Source organism: Schistocerca nitens, chromosome 9, assembly GCF_023898315.1.
Source record: "Schistocerca nitens isolate TAMUIC-IGC-003100 chromosome 9, iqSchNite1.1, whole genome shotgun sequence".
NCBI classification, from domain to species: domain Eukaryota; kingdom Metazoa; phylum Arthropoda; class Insecta; order Orthoptera; family Acrididae; genus Schistocerca; species Schistocerca nitens.
In genome coordinates this window covers 128,139,348-128,163,255 of record NC_064622.1, presented here as the reverse complement: position 1 = coordinate 128,163,255, position 23,908 = coordinate 128,139,348, and the positions used below count along the sequence as shown (strand labels likewise).

The 23,908-nt window shown below is 44.2% G+C and overlaps 1 protein-coding gene across 2 annotated transcripts in view; it reads left to right on the top strand.

The window, feature by feature from the left end:
- LOC126203504 (nuclear receptor corepressor 1-like) overlaps positions 1-23,908 on the top strand; it is a 395,459-nt gene that overhangs the window by 266,038 nt on the left and 105,513 nt on the right. For both annotated transcript variants that reach the window (XM_049937831.1, XM_049937830.1), the window contains exon 11: positions 1,479-1,579. In XM_049937831.1, the coding sequence (XP_049793788.1) occupies positions 1,479-1,579 (101 nt within the window). The remainder of the gene's footprint in view (positions 1-1,478; positions 1,580-23,908) is intronic.

The window sequence follows — 23,908 nt, the reverse complement described above, 5'->3', positions numbered from 1 at the left end:
TGTAGACGTTCATGTGCCCTGTCGAGATTTTATTATTTTTATCATTTTTACACTGTATGCAAAACAGCTCTTAAATGTAATTAACAGTCCGAGCTTTTAGCAAAACATCGGGCTTGACAATATTCTTCTCAGAAATGTATATCTCCCATTGTCAAAAGCTAATTCTAAATATTCTATTGACTAAAAGCATTGTGCAGTGCTGTAAGAGATTTGAGTGTTCAAACAACATTATTCTGTGTTCAGTTCTCTCCTCCAATTGTTATGCAAATTAAAACTGGTGGTGGAGGCCAATCTTATTTCCATCAGTGCTCTTGCTGCAATTGCTTTGATTTGTGCATTTCAATGAGGGAGGGGAAGTTTGAATGTGAAGCTCATTTAACTAATGGATCCATCAGTTATGTAAACTAATCCAACATACTACTTTTTGTAATACTGTGGCAGGGCAGGACTTTTGTTGATGACGTATTATCAGTTGTGGATTTGTAATTCTGATTTTACAGGTGCGTAAAATATTTTTGGCCTCATCGTTCCTTTACTTAGTGAATTAATCACAGATATGGTTTTATAAGTAGACACGAGCACAGCCACAATTAATATGAATTGCATGAACTACTTATTAGCACATTTTTAAAAACCTTTAATGGCAAGGACTAGAAGAAAGTGTTTTCTTTTTATCACTCGTGCATTCTTTGTTACATACGACACTTAAACTAGCAGTGATGTAATTTCAAAGTGCTGCTGCACGTTTTGATGTTATTAAGTTTTAATTATAAATTTTGTATATCGTTGCCACAATAAACATTGATAATTTTGAGCCGCATCAGGTCGGAGCACTGGAGGTACTTTGGTGGTGCACACAGACAGACTGTAATTAATTATTGTGCAGAAATATTTGCCCAGAGTTTTCAATTTAATAATTAATAGTGTATTCCAGGATTAAGCTGTGTGGGGATGAATGTATTCGGTGATTAATATTGACTCTGGCTTTACTCAATACCCTGAATTCAATATTGACAAGCTGACATGCAGTCTGTGTACAGACTTTTATGTTATAACATGCCAGCCAGTGTTTGAAAAATATTGGATGAGGATATCACTTGTTTAGAAGAATCTGGCAGTTATTTAACTGCAACTGTATGAAAGTTATCTGTTTAATTTTTTGAGATGTTATTTGAGTTCAGAGCTCTCCACACAAAGTACCACTTACTTCTTGACAATGTACATGCAGTATCTTTCAGTTAGGAATCAGTGATTGTAATTTATATTTATAGATTGGAATCATAGGAAACTGTACAGTTAATACCCACTAAAAACCTGGACACTTTACCAAGCATTTTAGGGGACAGTTTAGTTTTTGTAATTGCTTTTGAGCTTTAACCTTGAGATGGTGCAGATGTCAATATTTGCTTTCCGTTAAGATAGATCTATTTTTAGTGCCATTCGTTTTACAGATCAAGCCACTATTTTCTTCTTTGCAGAGATGGGAAGGTAGAGAACAAGAAGAAAGACAGGAGAAAAGAAGACAGGAAGAAGAAAGGAGATGATGAATCGAGTGATGAGGAGTGCACAGACTCTCAGGGTGAGTACTGAAAGCTTTTATGTAGATAGTTGTTTCTGTTGTTGTTGTAATTTTATTTGCAGGAACAATACATAAGTCACAGCACCAATGGGGATAGAGGTAGACCTACAATCTTTATCCAAGATCTTAAGAAATGACCCTCATAGTGTACTGAAATGTATAACATGATGAGCAGGAGTAAATATTTATAGAATTTTTATCATTAGCAACTTGGTTACAAAACATAAGTTACTCATTTTCTAGGTAATAAAATTCAAAATGCAATGAAATTGTAGCTCTCGTTTCTCAAGCAAGCAAAATATCACAATTGCTAACTATTGAAGGACCATTGTGTCAGGAGGCAGGTTCATTCTGGTTTTCAGTATTGACAATGAATTTTTGCTAAAATTTGTCAAAGAATTGACATAGACAATTAGCAAGCAATGTAGGAGCACACTCGTAACAGTGGATCATGATTGAAAAGTTGAGATTTCTTTGAAGCAATTAACACCTCATGGTAGAAATGTAATGAGGACTGGAAGAATAGCAGTTGTATGCCCTGAAATGGCAGCAGGTTTTTAGTCTAATGAAAACGAACTACTTGCAGTCATTTGCGTTTTGTTTCTTGCCTTTCTGAAATATAAGTGCTATAATGAAACCTATAAATGTGTGATTTTAATTTTTAAGACAAATGGAGGAAGTCGAGAGGATAAACTTCAGTATTGATGGCTTATTTTTCTTTAAGGGTGAAGAGGGAGCAAAAATGATTTTGTACAAATCACCTCTAAGAACCAAGCCTTTCACACACGCACACGCGCGCGCGCACACACACACACACACACACACACACACACACACACACACACACACACACACGGTGAGAGAGAGAGAGAGAGAGAGAGAGAGAGAGAGAGAGAGAATATGTGGGTTTCAACTTGGATTCCCTCGCCTGGAAAGTTGTTGCATATGGGGTCCTTTTTTTTAACTTTGCTTTTAATTTCAAAGATTATTGGTCCTTTGCCCCCCCCTTCAAAGTACTCCCCTCCCCTATTCACACACTTTTTGTAGTGGTATCTCCATTTTGCAAGGCAGCCTTGGATAGCGTAATTTGAGATGGCCTTTAAGGTCTCTGACGGATTTGCTTTGAGGCCGTCAATGCTCTGAAAATGGTGCCCTTTCAGCACTGATTTTAATTTTGGAAATAAAGAAAAATCACAAAGAGTCAGGTCTGGTGACTAAGTGGGCTGTGGATGACAACCATCTGATTTTTGATACAAAACTGATGAACTGACAAAGCAGTGTATGTGAGCACAGTGTTGTGGTGCAAGGATCGCGAGTTGCCTCGCCACAACTCTGGTTTCTTTTTACAGATGTACCCACATAACTATTACTAAGTGTCTTGTAGTACACACAGTTCACTGCACTGTTTCCCCTTCTAAACATATGAAGTGGAAGGCCCATGTGGTCGAAGATCATCTCCAATTTTAAATCACGAAAACCCTTTGTACCATTGTTTACGACCCAGAGCATCATCTCTGCAAGCTTGTTTCAAAAGCTGGAATGTTACTATAAAAGTTTTGCCCAGTTACCACATTTTACATTGCATTGTTACTCCAGAATAGGGCACATTTCATAAATTGTCATTAAGACTTAAACACATTGCACAGAGATTACAATATCATGAAAACTAAATGAGATATGTACACTCCAAAAACACCTAGTTACAAAGGAGGTAATGTCCAAGGCATTGATGATAACAACATATCACGGAATATCTCCATTAGAGTATAACTAAAAAATGTTCCCATACTTTCAGAACAGACCTCGCACATCAGTGAACAATAAATGAGAATTTTTGTTTTTAATTTATATTTTGTCCATGTTGTCACATCCTGTTGATACACAGTAATGCTCTGACTCGGAACCCTACTTGCTATTGACACTGAACATTGCTGAAATTGTGAAGTTAGTGTACAGTTTTATTTGCCTTGTTGTATGGTACTGCCTCTAGAAAAAGTATCCATCAAAACTTACATGTACTGATAGTGAGTGAGGCGAATGTCAGAGAGATATGCTTACATTTAAATAGTCCACACTTCATTCTGTGATTACAATTCTTTTGAATATCTGGGTTGATGTATATTTGACCTAGTTGAAATTATTTCCTTCAAATTATAGAAAGACTGGCTGGCAGAGAGGCAGGAAGCCATCACTGTAGTAGAAATAAATCTCTCTCTCTCTCTTTCTCTCTCTCTCTCTCTCTCTTTCTTTCTTTCTCTAGCAGCCCACTGTGCACCTTAGGGTGTTATTTGTTAGACATTGAAAGAAACTTATTTTGCCAATGGAGTGAAATTAATTGTTTACCTTGACTGTAACACTTCTGCTCATATAGTAAAATCTGGAAAACAGGTGGTGTTGAAACATTTTGTCACAGTCATCCATTTGTCTATCACTCGAGTACTGACACTTTTATGTAGCCTAGTTTGTATTTTCTGCAGTGTAATGATTGTTAACTCATGCCACATGTTGTACAGCTTTTTGTCTGAAGAGATCAAAACAAACCAGTACAAATCATGTAATGTGTTACTTTGGTTTCAAAAATATAAGGTTCGTATTTATTTGCCCATGAATTCTTTATGGGAAATGTTGTTGAAAGTTATGTATGGGTTGCTGAGTGTTAAATCTTTTGATGGCTTATAGTAGGTTCTGCATGTTGGAAATTATGTGTGTGCAAACAGCTCAGATCACTGTGGTGTCTAGAAGTGTACTTCTGCTTCTGAAAATGTGGAGCTGCCAGTGTTCTAAAATTAACAATGAATCAACTGGCAGCATCACTGCAGCACATACAAAACACAGAATCTGTCAGGTCTGCATCCAACCAGTAGTGAGAAATGTCAGATCTTTGGGTTCTGAAAGTAGAAACAATATTCTTCATTTGTAGGCGGGAGAATTGAGGAAGTTAGTAAGAGAGTGTTACATCATTAGTAAACCACTCATGAGTCAATACAATATTTGCTACAAAGCTAATTAATATATTCCTTGATTCTACACTAATTAGGGGGTAGGTTGAACTCCCTGAAATATGTATTTTAGAATGGAAAAATCTTAGAAAGATATTTAAAGAAAAGCATTAGAAGAAATCAACTGAAAATTTTTGGATCATTACTTGACAGTGCTGTGTGTGATAAGCTCCTGGTGGATGTCTTATTTCTGTCTGGTGAGATGACTGCCTTGGCCGCCCTTATGCAGCTTCAGTAACTATCATTAATGATGGAACTTAATCTCATATTGGACAGTAATGGGGGAATAAATTGTCAGTTGTCTGTTTAATGAACTCTCACAACGTTCACCTATTGTGATCTAGAGAAACCAATTAAAACATAAATCAAGGTGGCTAAGCAGGGATTTTAATCCTCACAAATAAAAGTCTAGTATTTTATCCACTGCAGCATCTCGTTTGCTTGTTCCTTGAGAAACTTCAGATTCAGTTGGTACGTGCAGCACTTCATAATACCTGTGATCTCAGTACAAAATGTGGACACTTATAACTTTACTGCAGAATGTTGACAGTTGTGATCTCTGTGCTGACCACAGGACCTTGTTACTTTGCTGCAGGAAGTTGGCACTTGTATTATTTCAGACAGTATGAGGATATAAATGCAGTAACTTGATAATTTTAATGGCAACATTTTTTATTTCCTGAGGTTGTTACAGTTTTTGACAGTTTATTTTAATTGTGCGATAACAGGTCTTATGAAATTGAGAAAAGTCTGACAGTATTCTGCTATTTAGTATGTTCCCCTATAAATGACAGTATTGAAAAGTCTCTAATAGCTTCAACTGCTGTGTTGGAGCACCTATAAACTCTGTTACTTCCAATCGATACAAGTGATAAGCGGATATAAAACCTTGCGAAGTCAGTGGAAGACCGACTTTTGTACAACATACCTGAAGTTTAAGACTTGCTTTAGCATAATTTGACTTGTCACTACTTTCCAAGTTCTGTGCTTTAAGACCCAATTTTCTTACATTTATGTCTGAAGTTTTTGTTGTTGATATGTACCAAATGGGTTAAAGTTTGAGCACTGATGGCCAAATTTGTTAGATACTTTCTGTATGGTTTCTTGTAAGAGCTATTCTTTTTAGAGAATGAAGAGAGCTTTATTCTTCATCACCTGAATGTTGGCACAGTTTTCTCACTTTCACAATGAGTCACATCACTTCACTCACCACTGTCATGTTGTGTGGTTTTATTATTTTGGTTGTTTCCACTGAAATGTCAACTGGTTTGTGGATCAGATGGCCCTTACCTTCTTACACACCACACTGCCCCCCCCCCCTCCCCCCCCCCCCCCACACACACACACCATCAGCATCACCATGATCATCATCAAAGTGTCAGCTTTATTACAGTCTGTGAACGATTGTATCCCAGTTTTTGAGTCTGTAGATTTCGGAAGATTTAGGGTCTCTGACATTTTCCTGCCAGCCACTTTCAACCATCAGTTTCCACCATGTCTGGTACGAAGCTTAAACACTGTTTTAAAGGTTGCACAGCCTGAGAAATTCTTACATATCTACCCGAATCAGCGCATAGAGTTCGGTGTGTCACTCGCATCGTCCGTTCACTGGGCAGTGGAGGATGAGGCTGCAACCGGCCCGGGTGCGGAGGGTTGCGAGCGGGACTCGTCACTGGCTTGCCCTGGCGCCGAGTCACTATCCTCGGAGGCATGGCACAGCTTGCGGTGCTTGTGGACGAAGTAGTAGCTGGGGAACTTGGAGCCGCACGTCTTGCACGGGTAGTACTGCACGTTCATGTCGAGCAGGCGCGCCTCCCGCCGAGGTCCCACCGGGCGTACCTTGCGGGCCTGCGCCGCGTGCAGCGACGACACGGGGTTAATGTGGCGGCGGGCGTGCTTCTGGTAGCAGTAGTGGCTCTTGAACGTGTGATTGCAATAGACGCACGTGTAGACAGCGTCGCTGCCACTCGCGGAAGATGAAGATGCGGTGGAGGCGGAGGCAGTGGAGGCTGAAGCCTTGTGCTGCTGCTGCTGTTGGTGATGCGCGGGGGCGGCGCCCTCTGCCGCCGGTGCCGCCTCCGCTGGAGCTGTGTCCGCCTCCAGCAGCCCGTAGTTGTCATTGAGCACGCGGTGGAAACGCACCGGCCCATCGCAGCACGCCACGTCGATGATGACCTGTGAACAGATGCTGCCGTTCAGTATCCTACCATTTTATTTCACCAGTGAAGACATTTTTCGTAGTAGCTGCATCAACGTGCCTAAAATGTAACGTTCATAAGCCCAGCTTGGTAATCGACCGACTGTAGACCACAATGGTCAATTAGCAAACATCGTCGCGTCATGCCTGTTTGCTGAAAGCATGTGCAAGTATCCAACTCCCTCATACGGCAGGAAGCGTATAATTGTGTCGCGTGCCCCATTTGACATTGCATGGGTAGTACCAGCGCATTAGGAAACTTGGTCCTGTTAGCGTTGATGCAGGAGTAGGACTTGGGAGCAGCAAACACTGCACGTGTTGACACTATGCAGAATCGTGTGTTTAATAGTAAAAGGCACGGTGACATGTTCTGGTACAGGCGAGATGAGCGAATTCCAAGCTCTATGTGGCGTCCGCTTGTATTTTCGCAAAGTAAACTCATGATCGTTGGGCAAGACACTTGCAGTTTTCTGCAATTTGGCGCAAAGAAAGCGTGTTCATTGCGTTTTCAGACTCCCCACCTCTTATTCGTTATCTGACTTAACCGTTTATCGTTTTGGAGCTCTTCATGTAAATATCTCTACCTTTATTTTTACATACTATTAGTGTTGAAAGCATTTCGTCACTTTTTTTTGTTCGTATGTTTTACTGATAACACTGCAGTACCAGACTTCCCTGAAGTGCACTATATGGACTTTCCCCTGGTCGTTATGAAAACTTTAGCTTTGTTGTCGACGCGTGGTATAGCACAGTGAGTTGTATTCTTTTGAACAGTGAGCGTTACACAAGATTTTCTGACAACTTGGCGTAAGACAGCATCATTTGACGCGAGAAATAATCGTTAGGTCTGTTAGAATTGAGGACTAGTCGATGTCCAGAGTGTGTACTAGATTAGTTGGGTAAAATGAGGAACGAAGTCGCCCCTGGGCTCTAAAAAGAACCTGACATTGTCTTGGAGTGGTGATAACTCCAGAAATTTGGATGACTGGACAATTATCGGAACAACTGAGCATTTCGCTTAGTTTTTAATGACGCTACGTTAGAAAGAGCAGCAAAATCTGACATCTGCTACGTGACATTAAATACTTGTTATTTGAAGTTTGTCATACGGCACAACTGCGTCGTCACGGGCGGTGACCGGTAGGACTACAGGTGCTCTGTGGCACCGGCGCTCCGATTGGGGGAACTTCGTTCCGAGGCGTGAAGTGTCAACCAAGTAATTTCAAGCAGGCTTCAGTTATACGTGTAGAGGTAATGGGACGGTTTCTCGTGTTGTACAACATATTGGCAGTGCTATGGTGGGTAGTAGGGAACTCACCTTGCCTGACGATGAAGAGCTAGCGTCGTCGTTTTTGGAGCGGTGCTTGCTGCCTGACGGCTTGTGAATCTGCGGAGGCGGTCGCTGCGGTCCTCGTGAGGGCGAAGAGGAGTCGCAGCGGGAAGATGCGGATAGACACGGCGAAAGACTGCCCGGAGACGGCGACGGAGACGGAGGCTGTCGCTGCTGCTCGGACTGGACAGCGGAGGCGGAGGTAGGCCCGGGGGCGGAGGAAGAGGAGGTGGAGGCCGTGGCAGGGGCGGCCGCAGGGGGCGGCGCGGGGGCCGTGGCGGGCGCCGGGGGCGACGCGGGCGGCGACCGGGCTGCCACACACCGGAACGGCGACTCTCCGTGCACTGTCGCCCACAACAGTGCGTATTACTGAAGGAAACAGCTGCGTGTGAATAGTGAGTTAACAACGTGTGGATACTCACTGTGGGGCAGCAACGGCGGCGGAGGCGGCAGTGGGGCCGCAGCGACGTGGTGCGGTGGGGGCGGCGGCGGCCAGTAGGGCAAGCCGAGCAGCGGCAGCTTGCGGCTGGGCACCGGCTTGACGAGGGGCGGTGGGGGTGGAGGTGGCGGAGGCGGCTGCTGGAGGTAGGCGCGGCACAGGTCCAGAGCGCGCGGCATGTGCAGCAAGTGCGTTGCCAGCAGCACCGAGTAGATGTTGTCCCTGCAGCAATACCACGCTGGCTCACAAAACAGCCACAGAGTGGAGACAAGTTATCAGAACTCCCGATTTTGGAAAGTCTGCTCAAGACTCTACTGCCCACTTCGAGTCTGCCTCTCTGTTCCATTAAACGGTGGGTAATGACGATATAGGCAGTGGATACTGAGAGAAGAGGGGGGAGTTCATATGTCGTCCGACCTAGCTGATCAAAGTTTTCGATGAATTTTCTGTATCATATGGGGCGAATGCTATGCTTGATCCATAATGACATTGTAGACGACAACAAGTTACACTGTAACCTCCTTCGCAACGACGCTGACGTTGACTTCTTCCATACGAGTTTGTCGTGAATTTCAAGAGGAGTCATGTGTTGCATTAAAAGAAACGTATTTTGCTACTGACAGCGACGAGATAACCGTACGGATGGATATTGTAAAGCACGTCATTTCGGTATCTTTTAACAAGGAGACTTTTGGCGCTAGGGGAAGTGACGTAATCTTTTCTGTTGCTTCCTTCAGACTGTATATTTTGTAATGTGAACCACCCTGCAGAAGCTAGGGAGTAAACGGACAGTTTCATCGCTTTGTGAGAATTTTGGTAGAACATGTATCGTATGTCCAGAGGAGAGTGCTTGCAACATATGTTTTCTATGTTTTCATTTCCCGGCGAAGCAGGAGTCTGAAGCAGCTCTAAGGTATGAGCAGCAGGGCAAGAGTAGAGAATCAATATTTTGGACAGGCGTGTTTGTGTATAAAGACCACAAGTACAAAATAATAAGATTTCTGAGTCTTTCACGCCGTTTCTGTCAGATGCCACGAGCAGTGATCGTAGGCATGGTCGCTGTTGGAAGTCATCCATTTTGCAGTTTAGTATTAATATTACTTCGCTACTTATATCCCATGCGAGAGGTTTGGGCGATTAGGGAGGCATACGTTTTTCCACCGCATTATTCGCGGTTAGTATAGAAAAGGGAGCGGTTTATAGTAGCTTCTATCAATTTAGTTAGCTGCGGTATGTATATGTGTAAACTGACACAGTAGAAACAGTGATTGGCCGGAAACTGCGAGCTCCGGCGTTCGTAGGAAGCAAAGTGGATGGATGGAATCATTCTAGGTCAAACAAGAATACCGCATATATATAATGAGGCCCAACCATTCGTTTGTATGGTGCTTTTTTATATAAAACAACCCGGTGATATAGTGCAGTGGTTAAGGCTCCACAGTCGCCACTGGGAAGAACAAGTTTCCCTGAGTCGTCTATAATTGCACGCCACAAACCATCATTTGGTGTGTGGCGGAGGGTGCATGATGCACTACAATCATATATGCACTTCCACTTACTCAAAAACTTCTGTCCTATTCGTGAATGGCACACACTAGGTGGTTTGTAGGCTACACGCTCGAATGTCAAATTCTACTGTCGTCATTGCTATGCAAGATGTATATCGAAGGAATTTTAATGTTACTTGACTCTTACTGAAACCTTAGCTGTCGCAATATGAAGTTACGCTCCCCACGATCCAAAAAGGCTTTTATATAGATTCTCACATTGGTGTTTATTGTTTTTGTGTTACTGATGCACGGACTATATAAACTGGTCACGCATGTCTTCTGCGAATTTATGGCGAGCGGTTCGTTTGATGTGGCCGTTGCCGATTCCCGCACGTCTATCCAGTTTGAACTACGAGTTGTCCTGATCTGACGATCTCGTTCTTTCTCGCTTCTAACACCCGATGAGGAGCATGGAAATCTACCAGGTTCATGTCGGCGACGTAAGGAGGTGGAGAAACGGAGGGGAGGGGATCACTGGGGGGACGGTGTACCTGTTGAGGTCGAGCACGCCGGTGTACATGAAGGCGAGCAGCGGCGCGAAGGCGTCTCCGGCGACGGTGGGCAGGCAGACGGCAGGGCCCGCGGTGGCCAGCAGCGCCTTGAGGTAGCCGCTGTGCGCGGCCAGCACCGCGCGGTGCGCCGCGAACTGTCGCGCCTCGGCGCCCCCCGCGCCGCCCACGCTGACGACGACGTCGGCCGGCTGGGCCGCCGCCGCGGCCGCCGCCGCCACGACGGCGTCGCGCATCAGCCAGGCACGGTACAGCGAGTACATGGTGCCGCCGCGCCAGCCGCGCGCTCCGGAGTGCCGGCGTGCAGCCGCCGCAGGCCGCCGCGGCCCGCGTGGGGGGCAGGCCCGGGGGCGGGGCCAGCGCCGCGCCGCCGACTCCCATTGGCCGCGGGGCGGGGCCTCGCCGCTGACGCCGCAAATGTTCGCTTATTAATTGCCGAATAACTGATAACGCGCTCCTGCACGCCCCTCTTTTTATGCCGCCGCTACCAAAGGAGGCGGTGTCACTGTTTCTATCACCTACTAAACGCTTACACTACTTGCCAACAGATTTTATCGAAGCAGTTCTTATTTATTGCGTATGGTGCCGTCCGCTCGTTGATATGTACATAGGAGCTGAGACGTACTAAACGATTTCACGTACACCCACAAAGTAAGCAAACTTTTTGAGTATATTACAGGAAACCACCCTGTAGCCGGGTAAGTCATTGGATCAGTTTGACATCTTATCTCTTAGTGACCATCATCTTCACCACAACGCTTCATCCGAATAAGGAAAAGCGCCTCTTCCTTTTCCATAGAGCTGCCACTGTCGTCGTCACTGTAACCCCAGCAAGGGACTCTTGCCAAGTGCTACCAACAGGGTTAACTAAAAAAGTATTTCTAAGAGATGTTACTCCTCTATCAGTCCACCTTTCGCCTGGTTTTTGACAGACATAGCCTCTGTTCCCAAACATCGAACGCTCGAAGATAGAAGAGACACTACGCCTAATCCCTGAAAGTGAAGGTGGCAGTAATGGCTGTGCTGATGAAAAAGGAAACGAGCGTCAAAAGGAAACGAGCATTGACGACCAGTGATCACATTTGGATCCCTGTCCCTGAGATTTTTCGTAGGTACGTCTATACTGACAGCCTGCAAAAAACAGTGCGGTGTGTCAGATAGTACCAAATTCAGTTGAGGAAGGTGCGTATATTCTCTATGGTCGGGTTTGGAATCGCTGTTTCCCCATCGCCCTAAAGTTTTCCGCATCTACTCTTCGTTAACCCCAATATGTGCATTAGACAGTTTCTATAGGTAAGACACGGCCTGTTCCTTCCCGTCGTCTTCGGTATATCTTTCTTAAGACTAAATATCGACGAGGCGCTTTCCACTTTTCTCTGTCCTGTACTTCACCCTTAAGCTGCTGGTAACGTCGTGGTTTTTTTAATGTCATTCAGCATTCCTCCTGCTGCTCTTCCTCCTCCTTTTCTTTTCTTCTTCTTCTTTTCCGTCCATCTTCGTTGCAGGCAGTTCATTCCTGGTATGTGTCGCGGCCAAACGTTTACCCTGTTCTTATAATTTCCACTGCTTTCCTCACGTATTAAGAGAAGTACTTCTTGAGTCGTATTTAACTTTCAGCACCTTTCTCGCATCCACATTTCGAAATTATCCAAATATTTTTTCCTCTTCCTTTTTGACTGTCAACTATTCACTACCATGGAATGCTAAATCCTAGAGAAAACAGTTGGCGAATCGCATTCTTCATTCTCCTATTCCAACATAGTGTTCACCTGTTCAATAATTATTCTTATTTCCTTCACGCAGCTTCCATTTTTTGTCAGCAAATGTCATATGTACTGAAAAGATTTTACTTGTTTCAGAATCTTCCCTTCCAATTAAATTTCGGCGAAAACTAAATGTCTGTCCAACATTTATCTTCGATCCATACCCCTTGTGCACACTTACGATCCTCTCAGCTAACACTGATTTACCAGCTGCGCACTTAAATGTCTTTATCCTTTCTTCTCCTATTATTATGCCTATTGCTTTTTCTAGATCTTTGCCTTTTATCTGCTCAGCATGAATATTGAAAGTGGATGGTGACAAACAACGCCCTTGTCTAACACTTCTTCCAATATGCCTCCTGTGTTTCCTTATCGCCAGTGCTTACTGCCTCTGCCCATCTTTTCCTTCGCGTAGGTTTGTCCAGTCCGAATAGTCTCCATCTGCAAGACTTACTGCGCGGAAGGGGATTTTAATTGTTGTGCTGTCTCACATCAGAGTCAAATAATGATCGACTCTGTATCGCACTCATAGAAGACATGTGGAGCTGATGCAGATCTCCGAATATTCCTGTCTCCCTCCATTCCAAATGAAGGAACAGGAAGGAAGAAATGAAGAGTAGGGTAAACGTCGTGTTGACGGCGAGATGATTACAGATGGGTGGGTACGAAAATCGGCCATGTCCATTTCAAAGGATCGCTCTCAGAATTGTCATTAATCAGTTTGAGGAGATCACAGACTACTTAAATCTGGATTCGCTCCTCCGGACTGCGAGTCTAGATGGTTAAATGTGCCTCATAGCTTGGTCCCTCATTTCAAGTTGAATAGAGCTTAAGCTTATGATTTCCTGGCCGCCCGTGTGTGATAGCTCTGTTCGCTTTTGTAGTCGCCTCCGCCAGCTTCCGGCTGCAGGGAGAAGAGGTTTTTCCCTAATCATCCCAAATGTGTAGTGGTGGGGGCTGACTAGGTGGATTTTGAGGGCTAGTAATTTCTTGAAGTCCGCTACTGTTTCCAGAACTCATTGCATAGTGAGTTCTTAAGGTTCTGGCAGAAAGCAGCGCCATACATAAGCGCTGTAAGTCGGAGAAGGAAGTGGCCAACTTCTCCTGTTTGTAATTGGCTGCAAGGGCGAAATGTTAAATATTTCGTGGAGCGGTTTGAAACTTGGGAAATGTAGCAGTCGCTCGGCAGGCCTCTTGAGTTGTAAAGTCGTGTGCACTCTGGGGCGGAGGTGGTGTTTTCGTTGTGTGTTTCTGAAGTCTGTAACAGGTGATCTTTTGTAGTCAACCAAGTTAATAAGTGCCGTAGGAAAGAATCCGAAGTGCGTTTCGGCGCGAGCATGGTGTTCTGCTCAGGCACCTTCCTGTTTTTTCTTGGTGGGTGTGAAGTTATTTAGTAAAAAAAGGACCTCGTAGCAGAGCGTGGAGCCATAGCTGGGGATGGTACTTTATAAAACTGATAGACCTGGCTAGGTTTAGTTAATACCAATACATCTAATTTCTTTCCGTGAAAATTTAAAAGTGATGTTTCTGTGTTACTTTTCCCCCCTATTGATTTTGAAATGCGGTCCTGTTGTACTTTTATGTTGAGAAACGGCAAGAGTTGCTAGTGGTCAATCACGGGCAGTGTATGAACTGTTAGCGGTTTACGTATTGTAGTGTAGTGGTGGGATCTCGGATCTTTCTGAAAGTACTCGGTCGGCAACAGAATTTTTAATTATTGACTTTGACGTAGTGAGTAACCATTTCTCACGCGTTAAAATGAGGCTAGCGAACACTTATTTAAACTGAATGGATGGTGTGGGGCTGGCGAGAAATTAACCCGGGCGAACCAAAAAACGTTTCCGATGAAATCTGCGGAGCAGTACATCGCGTAATTTGTCTCGCGCGCTGCACAATACCAAGAATGCATGGATTCAGGCCGCGACCACAGTGCTACGGAAGCTCCGAGGCACGACTTAAGGAGCTTTTCAGAACCTGCATTCATACATGTAATATTTGTTGCAGCGGGGTGATGTTCCCGGAAAGCCAAAAGAACGCTTAGAGAAGAGTTTCGCAAAAGGAATCTCCCGAATTAGTGGACACTCAGTATCGTGGATAGAAACGAGAGAGAGAGAGAGAGAGAGAGAGAGAGAGAGAGAGGTCTGTTTCTCGACTGAGAATTGTACGCACCGATAGTTTGAGGAGATGATGTGGGATCGTGTGGGAGAAGATACAACAGTAACGCACTCATCAATTTGCCAGTGAAATACACACCTAGGAGAATACAATGTACAGAGTATTGGTGTAACATCAACTACACCTGTATCACGACAAATGATTTTGGACACAGAACTCAGTTCTGTCAAATGATTATGTTGCGATCCATGCACTGTAACTGGCAGTCGATGTTTCGAACAATGACTGCAAAGTTAGACATTTCAGATTTTCACAGAGAGACGCTCTGTAAAGTGTAAGATGTTTCTGCCAGAAAGCAATTATTCATTTCGAACATTAGCTCTTTATCTCAAAGCACGCCTTAACCAGATGCTCTACAATATTTCCAATTTTATTAGCGTTCGGACACCCTTTATATTACACTTCACCTACACTCTACAAATACATATACGTCACAGCTGTCACATATCCACAAGGAAAGGGGCCCGTCTGTGCGGAGGAAGAACATCCTTTCCGTACGACGACTGAATCGATTTCGTGGGATACCCCAGACAGCAATTCCACACTCCGTTTAGATTTGTACTCGTCAGTTCCCAAAACATCTACAAAAGTACGTACTTTTAAGTACATCACATAGCATAAAGAATCTTGATTTTTTTTCTATAAAAAGAACACCAGCTTATGGAAGTAATTCGGAATTTAAAATATGAAAACGATATTGAAGGCCACCTAAAAGAAGTATAAGCGTAAATACAAGAGCAAATGTTACGTGGTGGTTGTAAAATGTACTCTAAAAATACGAGTTGTAACAGAGACATTTAACTACGACAGTAAAGTTTGAGGGTGTAAGGCACTTGTATAGTGATGCATGAGTGCGTCGAAAGTTTGAAACCTGATTTCTCTGAAGTAATTGGGAGAGGGAGGTGGCCATTTACATATATATTAACTCAAAAGAGAAGGGGGGTGAACAAAGTTCAGAAAACATCTTTGTTTGCTAAGAGTATAATGATGCGAACCGTGCACATGGAGCCCAGAATATTTTTTAAGACACGCCGGTCGTAGACTGTCAGTGTGTGTCACACCAGACGGCATCACGTTTTAGGTCAAAACAGATTGATGAATGCACACGTTGGAGAGAGCGGCAGATCGCTGACGGGGGACATGGAAACCCGTAGAATCGATGATTAGATATTTACACTCTTTCATTATTGGCTAGGATCCATGTTGCCATATAATTTTTACAATTGCTTCTAAAGAAACAGTTCTTCGTTTTGCTTTCCAAGAGTGCAAATGGTTCAAATGGCTCTGAGCACTATGGGACTTAACATCTGTGGTCATCAGTCCCCTAGGACTTAGAACTACTTAAACCTAACTAACCTAAGGACATCACACACATCCATGCCCGAGGCAGGATTCGAACCTGCGACAGTAGCGGTCACGCGGTTCCAGACTGAAGCGCCTAGAACCGCACGGCCACACCGGCCGGCTTCAAGAGTGCAACCAATTCTCGTGCATGAGAAACATCAATATTTAAGACTATAATTTTTTGGTCTTAGGTATGTTTTGAGTTTCTTGAAGTTTTGGCAGTGGATAGAGCATTTCATCATCTTTCGGGCGTGTATTCCAGATGCATGCCCAAAAGATGACGGAAAATTAGGTTAGTTATGTTTTGTTTGTAATATTGTTTGCAACATTACTATAACTGGAAATTCCAGCTTTTTCTGTACTCCTGTTTTGGCGCAATAATTCGTCGTCACGAGTCATTTATAGCCGCGCAGCGCAGGAGTCGAAACATTCCTCATATCTGCAAGCAAGCATTTAGTACTGCTTGGTCTGCCAAGTTTCAGTGCTGAGAGATAGAAACATCCGAATATGTTTCACTGGCTGTTGACGATTGTTTTCCCAATTTTTGAAACTTTATTAACGGTTTTCCTATAAATGACAAGACACGCTCTTCTAGAATGCGTGACTGTTGAGAAATTTCGTTTTGTGTTCTGTAACGCACTCGTTACCTGGATTCCACGCCAGGAAATGTTACGGCGGTGTGACAATGTCCGGCTTTTTGATTCCTTCAGTTTTCAGCTTCGGATTGAGAGTTGTAACGAGCCTATCTTTATTACGCAAATGACTGTTGAATTGTTCGTAAACAGAAACTTTCATTTTGCCGGGCTTGTCATCAATTGGCCATTTTTCCAACTTTGGCTTGCTCGGCTCGGCTGCCTTCCAAAGCGAATATTACTAACTTAAACAAAGTTTACCGCTTCATTCTATTATTATTTCGTGTCCTGGTAGCCTAACGCCGCCTCTCTCTCTCTCTCTCTCTCTCTCTCTCTCTCTCTCTCTCTCTCTCTCTGCAGTAATACAACGTTCACTGTCGTCTCACTGTGCTCGTTGGTATTCAAACACCGTAGTTTGATCTCCGGTTTCTTCACAGCAATTCGTTGATTGCAGATATGGTACCGGTCCAATACAGTAATTAGTCACATTTACACGATCTGGTTGCTAATTGTACTCCTCAGAAAAAAGTTTGTTGGGTTTAGGTAAGGCTTCCGCTTCCTTTCTTGCTTACGGACAGCGGCATCCAGTGTTCACGGAAAACTACAAACATTTTTCCCGTTATTTCCGGCCTACACCCAGAAAGTAATTGCACGTTATCCAGCTCACGATGTTACTTGTTTTAATAGTTACTATCAGTTTCTTTTTCTCCATACCGAAAGTGAACGATGTGTGGTGGAGAGTGCCTATCCTAGTGTACCATATTCACGACACCCCCCCCCCCCAATCATTTCCTGTTCTATTCAAGATGGTACGAGGGATGAAGTTTCGTCCGGTACTCTTCTCCGTAAACCAGACTTTCTCTGGTTTTACCCTCGTGACCATTAGGCATATGTACGTTGGAGGAAATGCAAGTGTTTCTTGATTGTATTAGAAGGTGGGCAATCTGAATTTTTTATTAAGGCTACCCATGACACACAACAGCTTTCTCGTAGCGTCTCCCACTGACTCCTTCAAATCCCATAAGTTAATGCCTGACTCTTACAAATCTCATCGGGTAATGCATGACGTATTGTATGATAACCTTTGATTTTGTGATAATAAAAATGTTTTCCTTAAAAATCAACGTACTACTTCTCATTTGAAAACCGCCAGTTCCACGTAGGTCATCGTGTATTACGGGTGAGCTTGGTAGTCTTTTTGAGCTAACTGGATTCAGCAGTACATGTCGTCTTAGGGGCTGGAAATTTGTGTAGCAGCGAGCAGATCTTCCAGCACCCAGATGGCAAACAGTGAACATGGATCAGGGAGCTGGGAACGCCTCGTTTTGAAGTTTGGGGACGTCTGCGGTCCCGGCATCCGAGTCGCCCTGCTGCGCGGGTCGCGACCGCGGCGCCCCTGGCGGCGGCGCGGGAAAAGCCAAGCTGCTGCGAAGGAGCTGGCCGCCACCCTTTTACACAATTATGTTGACTCTGTGGTTCATTTAATTAAACCGGCGTCTTTGCGTTTTTATACACAATTTCGCAGAGCGTTTGAAAAAAGCCCCTCCGCGAAAAGGCTTATTTTTAATTTCATTACTCGGAGTTGACTGACGAGAGAGCACGCGGCGGCGGTGGCGGTGGCTCTTTCCTCTCTGTCTACCATTCGCTCTCTTTTCATATTTCAGATTGTGTTTGTTTGTGCTGATGTTTCATAAAGTCACACGAAATTAAACAAGACTCCGTTATGTTTGAGGAAAAGCTTTTAAATTTAAATACGGCAAATACTTTCCGCCGGGATAGCCGGCGGTGCGCAGTGCGCCGATAGAAATGCATTACATTAAGCGTCGCACAGGGTGGCGGGGCGGGGGCGGACGATTTCCCGTGGCGGTGCGACGAGATCCGGCGTGTTTGCCCCGCCTTGTTTGCTCATCGGGCCGCGGCAAAAAGATTGGCTGCTGAGGCGGTGCCCCGGCTGGCCGTCGCTGGCGAGTTCTGCGCAGGTGCTCCCGGTGCTTACTGCTCACTGCGGGGGAGGGGCTCGCGCTCACTCCCACGCGACAGCTGCGCTGCCTGCCGTGCCGCTCACGCGCCGTTTCGCTTACAGCTTTTGCGATCTCAGCGATGAGAGGTGGAGTCACTTATCTGTGACGAATGACAGATCTGGGCAGAACACAGTTCGTGATATTTCTTTCTCTTTAGGTTGGGCACGGAAAAGAAAACTCTTCGGATAACATGGACAGTCCACTCGTGGGGGATTAGAAATACAGAAAAGTTAGTAGTATAAAAAGATATATCTATCTCGATCACAAAGTATTTTTATTCACAAATGACAGTTTCAGTGTGTGTAATGCGCTTGGCGGCAAATATCGGGTCAGTGTTCACTACCTTCACTTGCTCGCTGACGTTGTCACTGGTGTGCCATTCGTATAGATTCCGGGACGTGGCGTGTCGGGGAATAGGTTGCTGATGCTGCTGTCGAGGATGCATTCCCACTGCCCAGAACTTTTAGCAAATCTGTCTCCTCGAGCGGTTCTAGACGCTACAGTCTGGAACCGCGCGACCGTTACGGTCGCAGGTTCGAATCCTGCCTCGGGCATGGATGTGTGTGATATCCTTAGGTTAGTTAGGTTTAAGTGGTTCTTAGTCTAGGGGACTGATGACCTCAGATGTTAAGTCCCATAGTGCTCAGAACTCTTTTTTTTTTCCCTCGGACGACGTCAGTTTTGCTGAACGTAGGAACATCCTATTACTTTGACACGAACGCTGGTCATCTCCGTTGGAAGATTAAATCCCTCCTTACAGCGTAGTCCACTTCCTCCCATTCAGCTAGTCCCAAGGAGATGTATTTTAACTAGGCTACGTAGTGCACACTGTCTTTTCAGCCATCTTCATCTGTTAAGCGGTCATCTTTGATCATTTTGCGCTCACTGTAACCAATTAATGACGGTGTGTGACTTTCTGACCCAGTGTCAGTTTGTTAATCTTTTACACTTTAATGTGTGTTTGTCGTATAAACATACAGCACAAGTTGTATGACCCGTTCTACTTTTTACTCGCCGTTGTAACTTGGGGAAGGAGCTTTGATTTTCGATCGTGCACACCTAGACGGTCTCTTAGAAAGGGAGGCTCGTCGTTATTGTTCATTCTACCTTTCTACTGTGTTTGTTGCTTTTTTAACTAGCGTTCTAGCTTCACTATCATTATTCGTCATACTTTTACCCACCTACTAATGTCGTTTGGACTCCTGTGTGTCAGTTAACTTCAAGAACTAGAGTGTTTTCCTAGAAAACGTTCCTGTTTAAGTCATAATTTGGGCGCTCACGACCTCAGCTGTTAAAAAAAAAAAAACTCTCTCAGTATTTCCGGATAAGTAACCACAGCTTAACAAATTGAATAAAGTAAAGCATAGAAAACGTATCTGGTCTTCTGTGACTGACAATAATATCGACTCGACTTATCACAATCCACGATGATATTCGTTTTGGTAAGTAGCACCATTTTCTGCCTCTACGTCTGTACGATGTGCGCCGGCGGGTACAAAGTGTGTCATAATCACCCATCTGTCCAAGCTCCTTTTCCTGTTTCCATGTGATGGAGTATTGTCCCATAACCCTCTTCATAAAGCTCAATTTCACTGATGTTCCGTTGTGGTTACCCGACGTGTATGCTGTACCAAGTACTGTTTTTCTTCACCATATTAATACAACAGCTCTCAGAATTTTGAGAGTAAGAATCTACATGAGGAACAAGAGTTTTCTTATATTGTCTCTTAAAGAATTGGTCGAACGAGTTTTCTGGGCGATCTCCTTTGCAAGTAGATTAAACTCCCTAAAATTCTTCTAATAAAAGTCTGGCATCTTTCCTAGTTAGAGCTAGTTTTATGTGTATTTTGCAAATTAAGTAGTTCCGGACAGGTACTGTTCGATAACTTTCGTTGTGACCGACTCAGTGACTATTACCGCCCGAGGTAATAGTAGGTTCTGATCTGTCTCTAATGATCTAATGACCTCGATGTCTACGGACGTTAAACTCTAACTTCCTTCGTTCCAATGACTTTTTGCCGGTCTTGTAATAAAATCATATAGCTTGTTTTTTATGACGTTCTTCAACGGTGGCACGAGCTAAAATGCCGCTTTAGATATCAAGGGAGCAATGGATGGCAGCGGGATTCAGTGCAGGTGACCGATAATGACAGCCACTGACCGGAAGGCATGAATGAGAACCAAGGAGAAAACATATACTCAGCACTGAATGGATCTCACACGGCGCCCATGACACGCCTCCCAAATCTGGCTGATGACCTCAGATGTTAAGTCCCATAGTCCTCAGAACAATTTGAACTATTTTTGAACCCAAATCTGGCTACTCGTTATGCTGTAACAAACTCTTTTCCAGGCTGTAGGAACGAGACTTTATATTATTAAATAACCCTCTCCGAATTTCAGTTTTGGAAGTTGCTTCAAGTACATTAAATGCTGCGCGAGAGACTTCCTGCTCATAATTTATGAGAACTGAAACTGCGGCAGGCGTGCTCGTTGGATTTCCGTCTGCTAGAAGTATAACTTAGAGCCGCGCCAATTACAAGCATTTCCTTTAGTTCCGTCATCACTTAGGGAACGGATGGACTTCCCAAAACCCCTGCATACTTTGGCGCTGAGGTAATGTGAGTGCTGCCGGATATATATCCGAAGTTTTCGCGTGCACACTTCCTCCTGCGCTGTGATGCGACATGTAGTTGGCTAGAAATACTAAAAGAAGGTAGAACAATGCAGTGAAGTGTACTGGCAGGGAGAAGGCTATGCCCATTGGTATGTTATTTTCTGAGAGAAAGCCTGTCATCATGTAATGCAGTACTGATACGCTAAATGTTGGCGAACAATTTACATGGCTCGCTCATGCTGAACTAGAGAATTATGGAAGTCTTATGTGGAAAATGTTTTACAGTGGCAGGTACGTCAAGTAAAAGTTATCCGTAGGAATAGAGTGAGTTAAGTTTCAGTTGCGGAGAATCACGTGTAATTGCAGTTCGCTGTTGGCTACTGTAGAACGAAGTATTGAAGTACCTCGATTGTATTTCACCCTACGAGCGGAATTTCTCAGCGGCAGTCTTATGTTATGAAACTGTATGTCGTTGGAGAATCTATTGCTCAAAAGTACGGACTTGGCGAGCTTGCTTAGAGTGGAAATAAATTGCGTTGTATCCATAGAAATTAAAATAATCAATTTTCGTACTGTGGTACTATTACTCTCTGCCCTTTATTTTCCAAAATCTTCAAAGAACTGGAAATTATGTTGCACCATTACAATAGGTTATATAATTTGTTTCCGACTAGCAGGTAATTTCATTATAATTACAATACAATTTCATTGCAATTAGAGTAAAAAATCTTCAGGGTTTTCACCTTGAATGGCCATTGTGCTATTTATTTTATTTACGTATATATTGCATTGGTTATCTATGTACATGACACACGGTTCTACAATACCTTCATTACATACCGAGAGCTTTATACAAGGGGGCAAAAAAACAATATAATTAGAACATTGAACTATAAAATGCCAAAATGGAAACTACAATCAATTACATCATTCATTATTAAGGAGTCAGGTGAACAAGCATGAATTTTCCTTGTCTCAAGAGCTATTTCTACCTTTCAGTACGAGCTGCTAAGTTACAGCTATTGTAATACAATCAAGCGTTCGTACAATGCTTCTATATGAACAGTAAGTAGTTCAGAAACATTTAAATTGTCCGAAATATTAGGATGTCAGCATTACGTAAAGAAGTACCTTTCCGACCTCCTTTTGAGGCTAGAAAATCTGTGACCCTCTGTATCATACAAAATTGACGCAAGTCAACGAAGTTAGGGACAGATTCGTGGAAAACTAATTTTCGGCTTCAGTTTTCTAAGTTTTCCGTGTTTTGGAAGTAAATTGTGTGGAATAAAAGGCTGAAGGAAAGTTCATCATCCTTCCCATTAGCATAAAACGATTTTCATTGCGAACTATTAATTTGGGGCAGTAGAAGTAACGTCCTAACGTCTTGTCACAGCAGTGGCCCATCAGCAATCAAATGGAGTGTATGCGCTCTTTATGATAGGCTGATGTTGATGCACTTACATGAGAATTGAGATACGTAGTGTTTCAAAATCTTTTTGAGGTAGAACGCAAGGGAAACGACGGAGACGTTCTGTCGATCAGCAGAAAGGCAAGTGCTTCTATATACGAGGGCTATTCGGAAAGTAAGATCCGATGGGGTGCGAAATGGAAACCACTGTGAAAATCCGTGAAGCTCTGCACAGATGCATTGGGCAGTGTCTCTGGTATGCCCGTCGATCGCGTCACGTCGCTCTTTTCAGTTCTGAGCACACAGTGAGAACGTGAAGATGCGTAGAACATAGTGTCTCTCGCCAAGTGTCTCAGTATGAGATTTCGCCTGATATCATACAGCCCACATAACACATCTGTCACGCTTTCCTTCTGCATGACCGTTCTCGGCCGCACTATTCAGGGGCAATGAAGATGCTCGTGCAGCGTTTTCCATGGGAAATGTCTGCTCACTCTCAATAGCACCCGTAATTGATTCTCCCTGAGCTTCATCTCTGCTCACATGAACCGCTGGCTATGAGGACAGTGTTCTGGGACAGACAACGAGCTGTAGACCAGCGTAGAGAATTGGCAGGGATTTCAGGAGGCTGCCTTCTATGACGAGGGTATTGGAAGTTGCTACAACGTAGAGAAGTAGCTGGAAGGTGTAGCTAACTGTTGCAAATAAAACATTTTTGATTTTCACAGTGGTTTCCATTTTGCGACCGATCGGGCGTCGTAGCTTAACTGGCTTATATGAATAACAGTAGGATGCGGAAATCGGTGATGGATAGGACTTTGCAGTTTAGTTTGTGTGTGTGTGTGTGTGTGTGTGTGTGTGTGTGTGTGTGTGATACACCCTAATCATGTGCCGGGCGTCGTCTTTTCTCGCAGCGTATTCACACAGAGCGCTACGGACTGTGGTGGGGGTCTTAGGTAGTCATTTTTGTATAACTACAGTGGGACTTGGTTTTAAGAGAGGCGACATTTATCCTAATCTCCGGTCGAGAGGTTGTTGAATAGCCTTAAGCGACGCTCTGCTTATATTTATCGATGACATTTTCCGCTAGAGGAGGGTCTCGCGAGCCCGGCGCCTGGTTACCGGGAATAGCTTTGTGGTTTGTGCTGGGCGCTGATGTGATGACGGCAGCAGGCACTTTATCCGCGCCTCCCGAGGGACTGCGCCGGCCGTCTTTGGAAAGCGGAGCGTCAGCGCCGGCGTTCCCGTCCCGTCGCAGCAAATTGACGGCGCTCCCGCGGGACACTCCAGCCTTTGTTGCGCACCGTGCCGCGCCGCACCGCGGCACGCGCCAAGCGCCAAAACT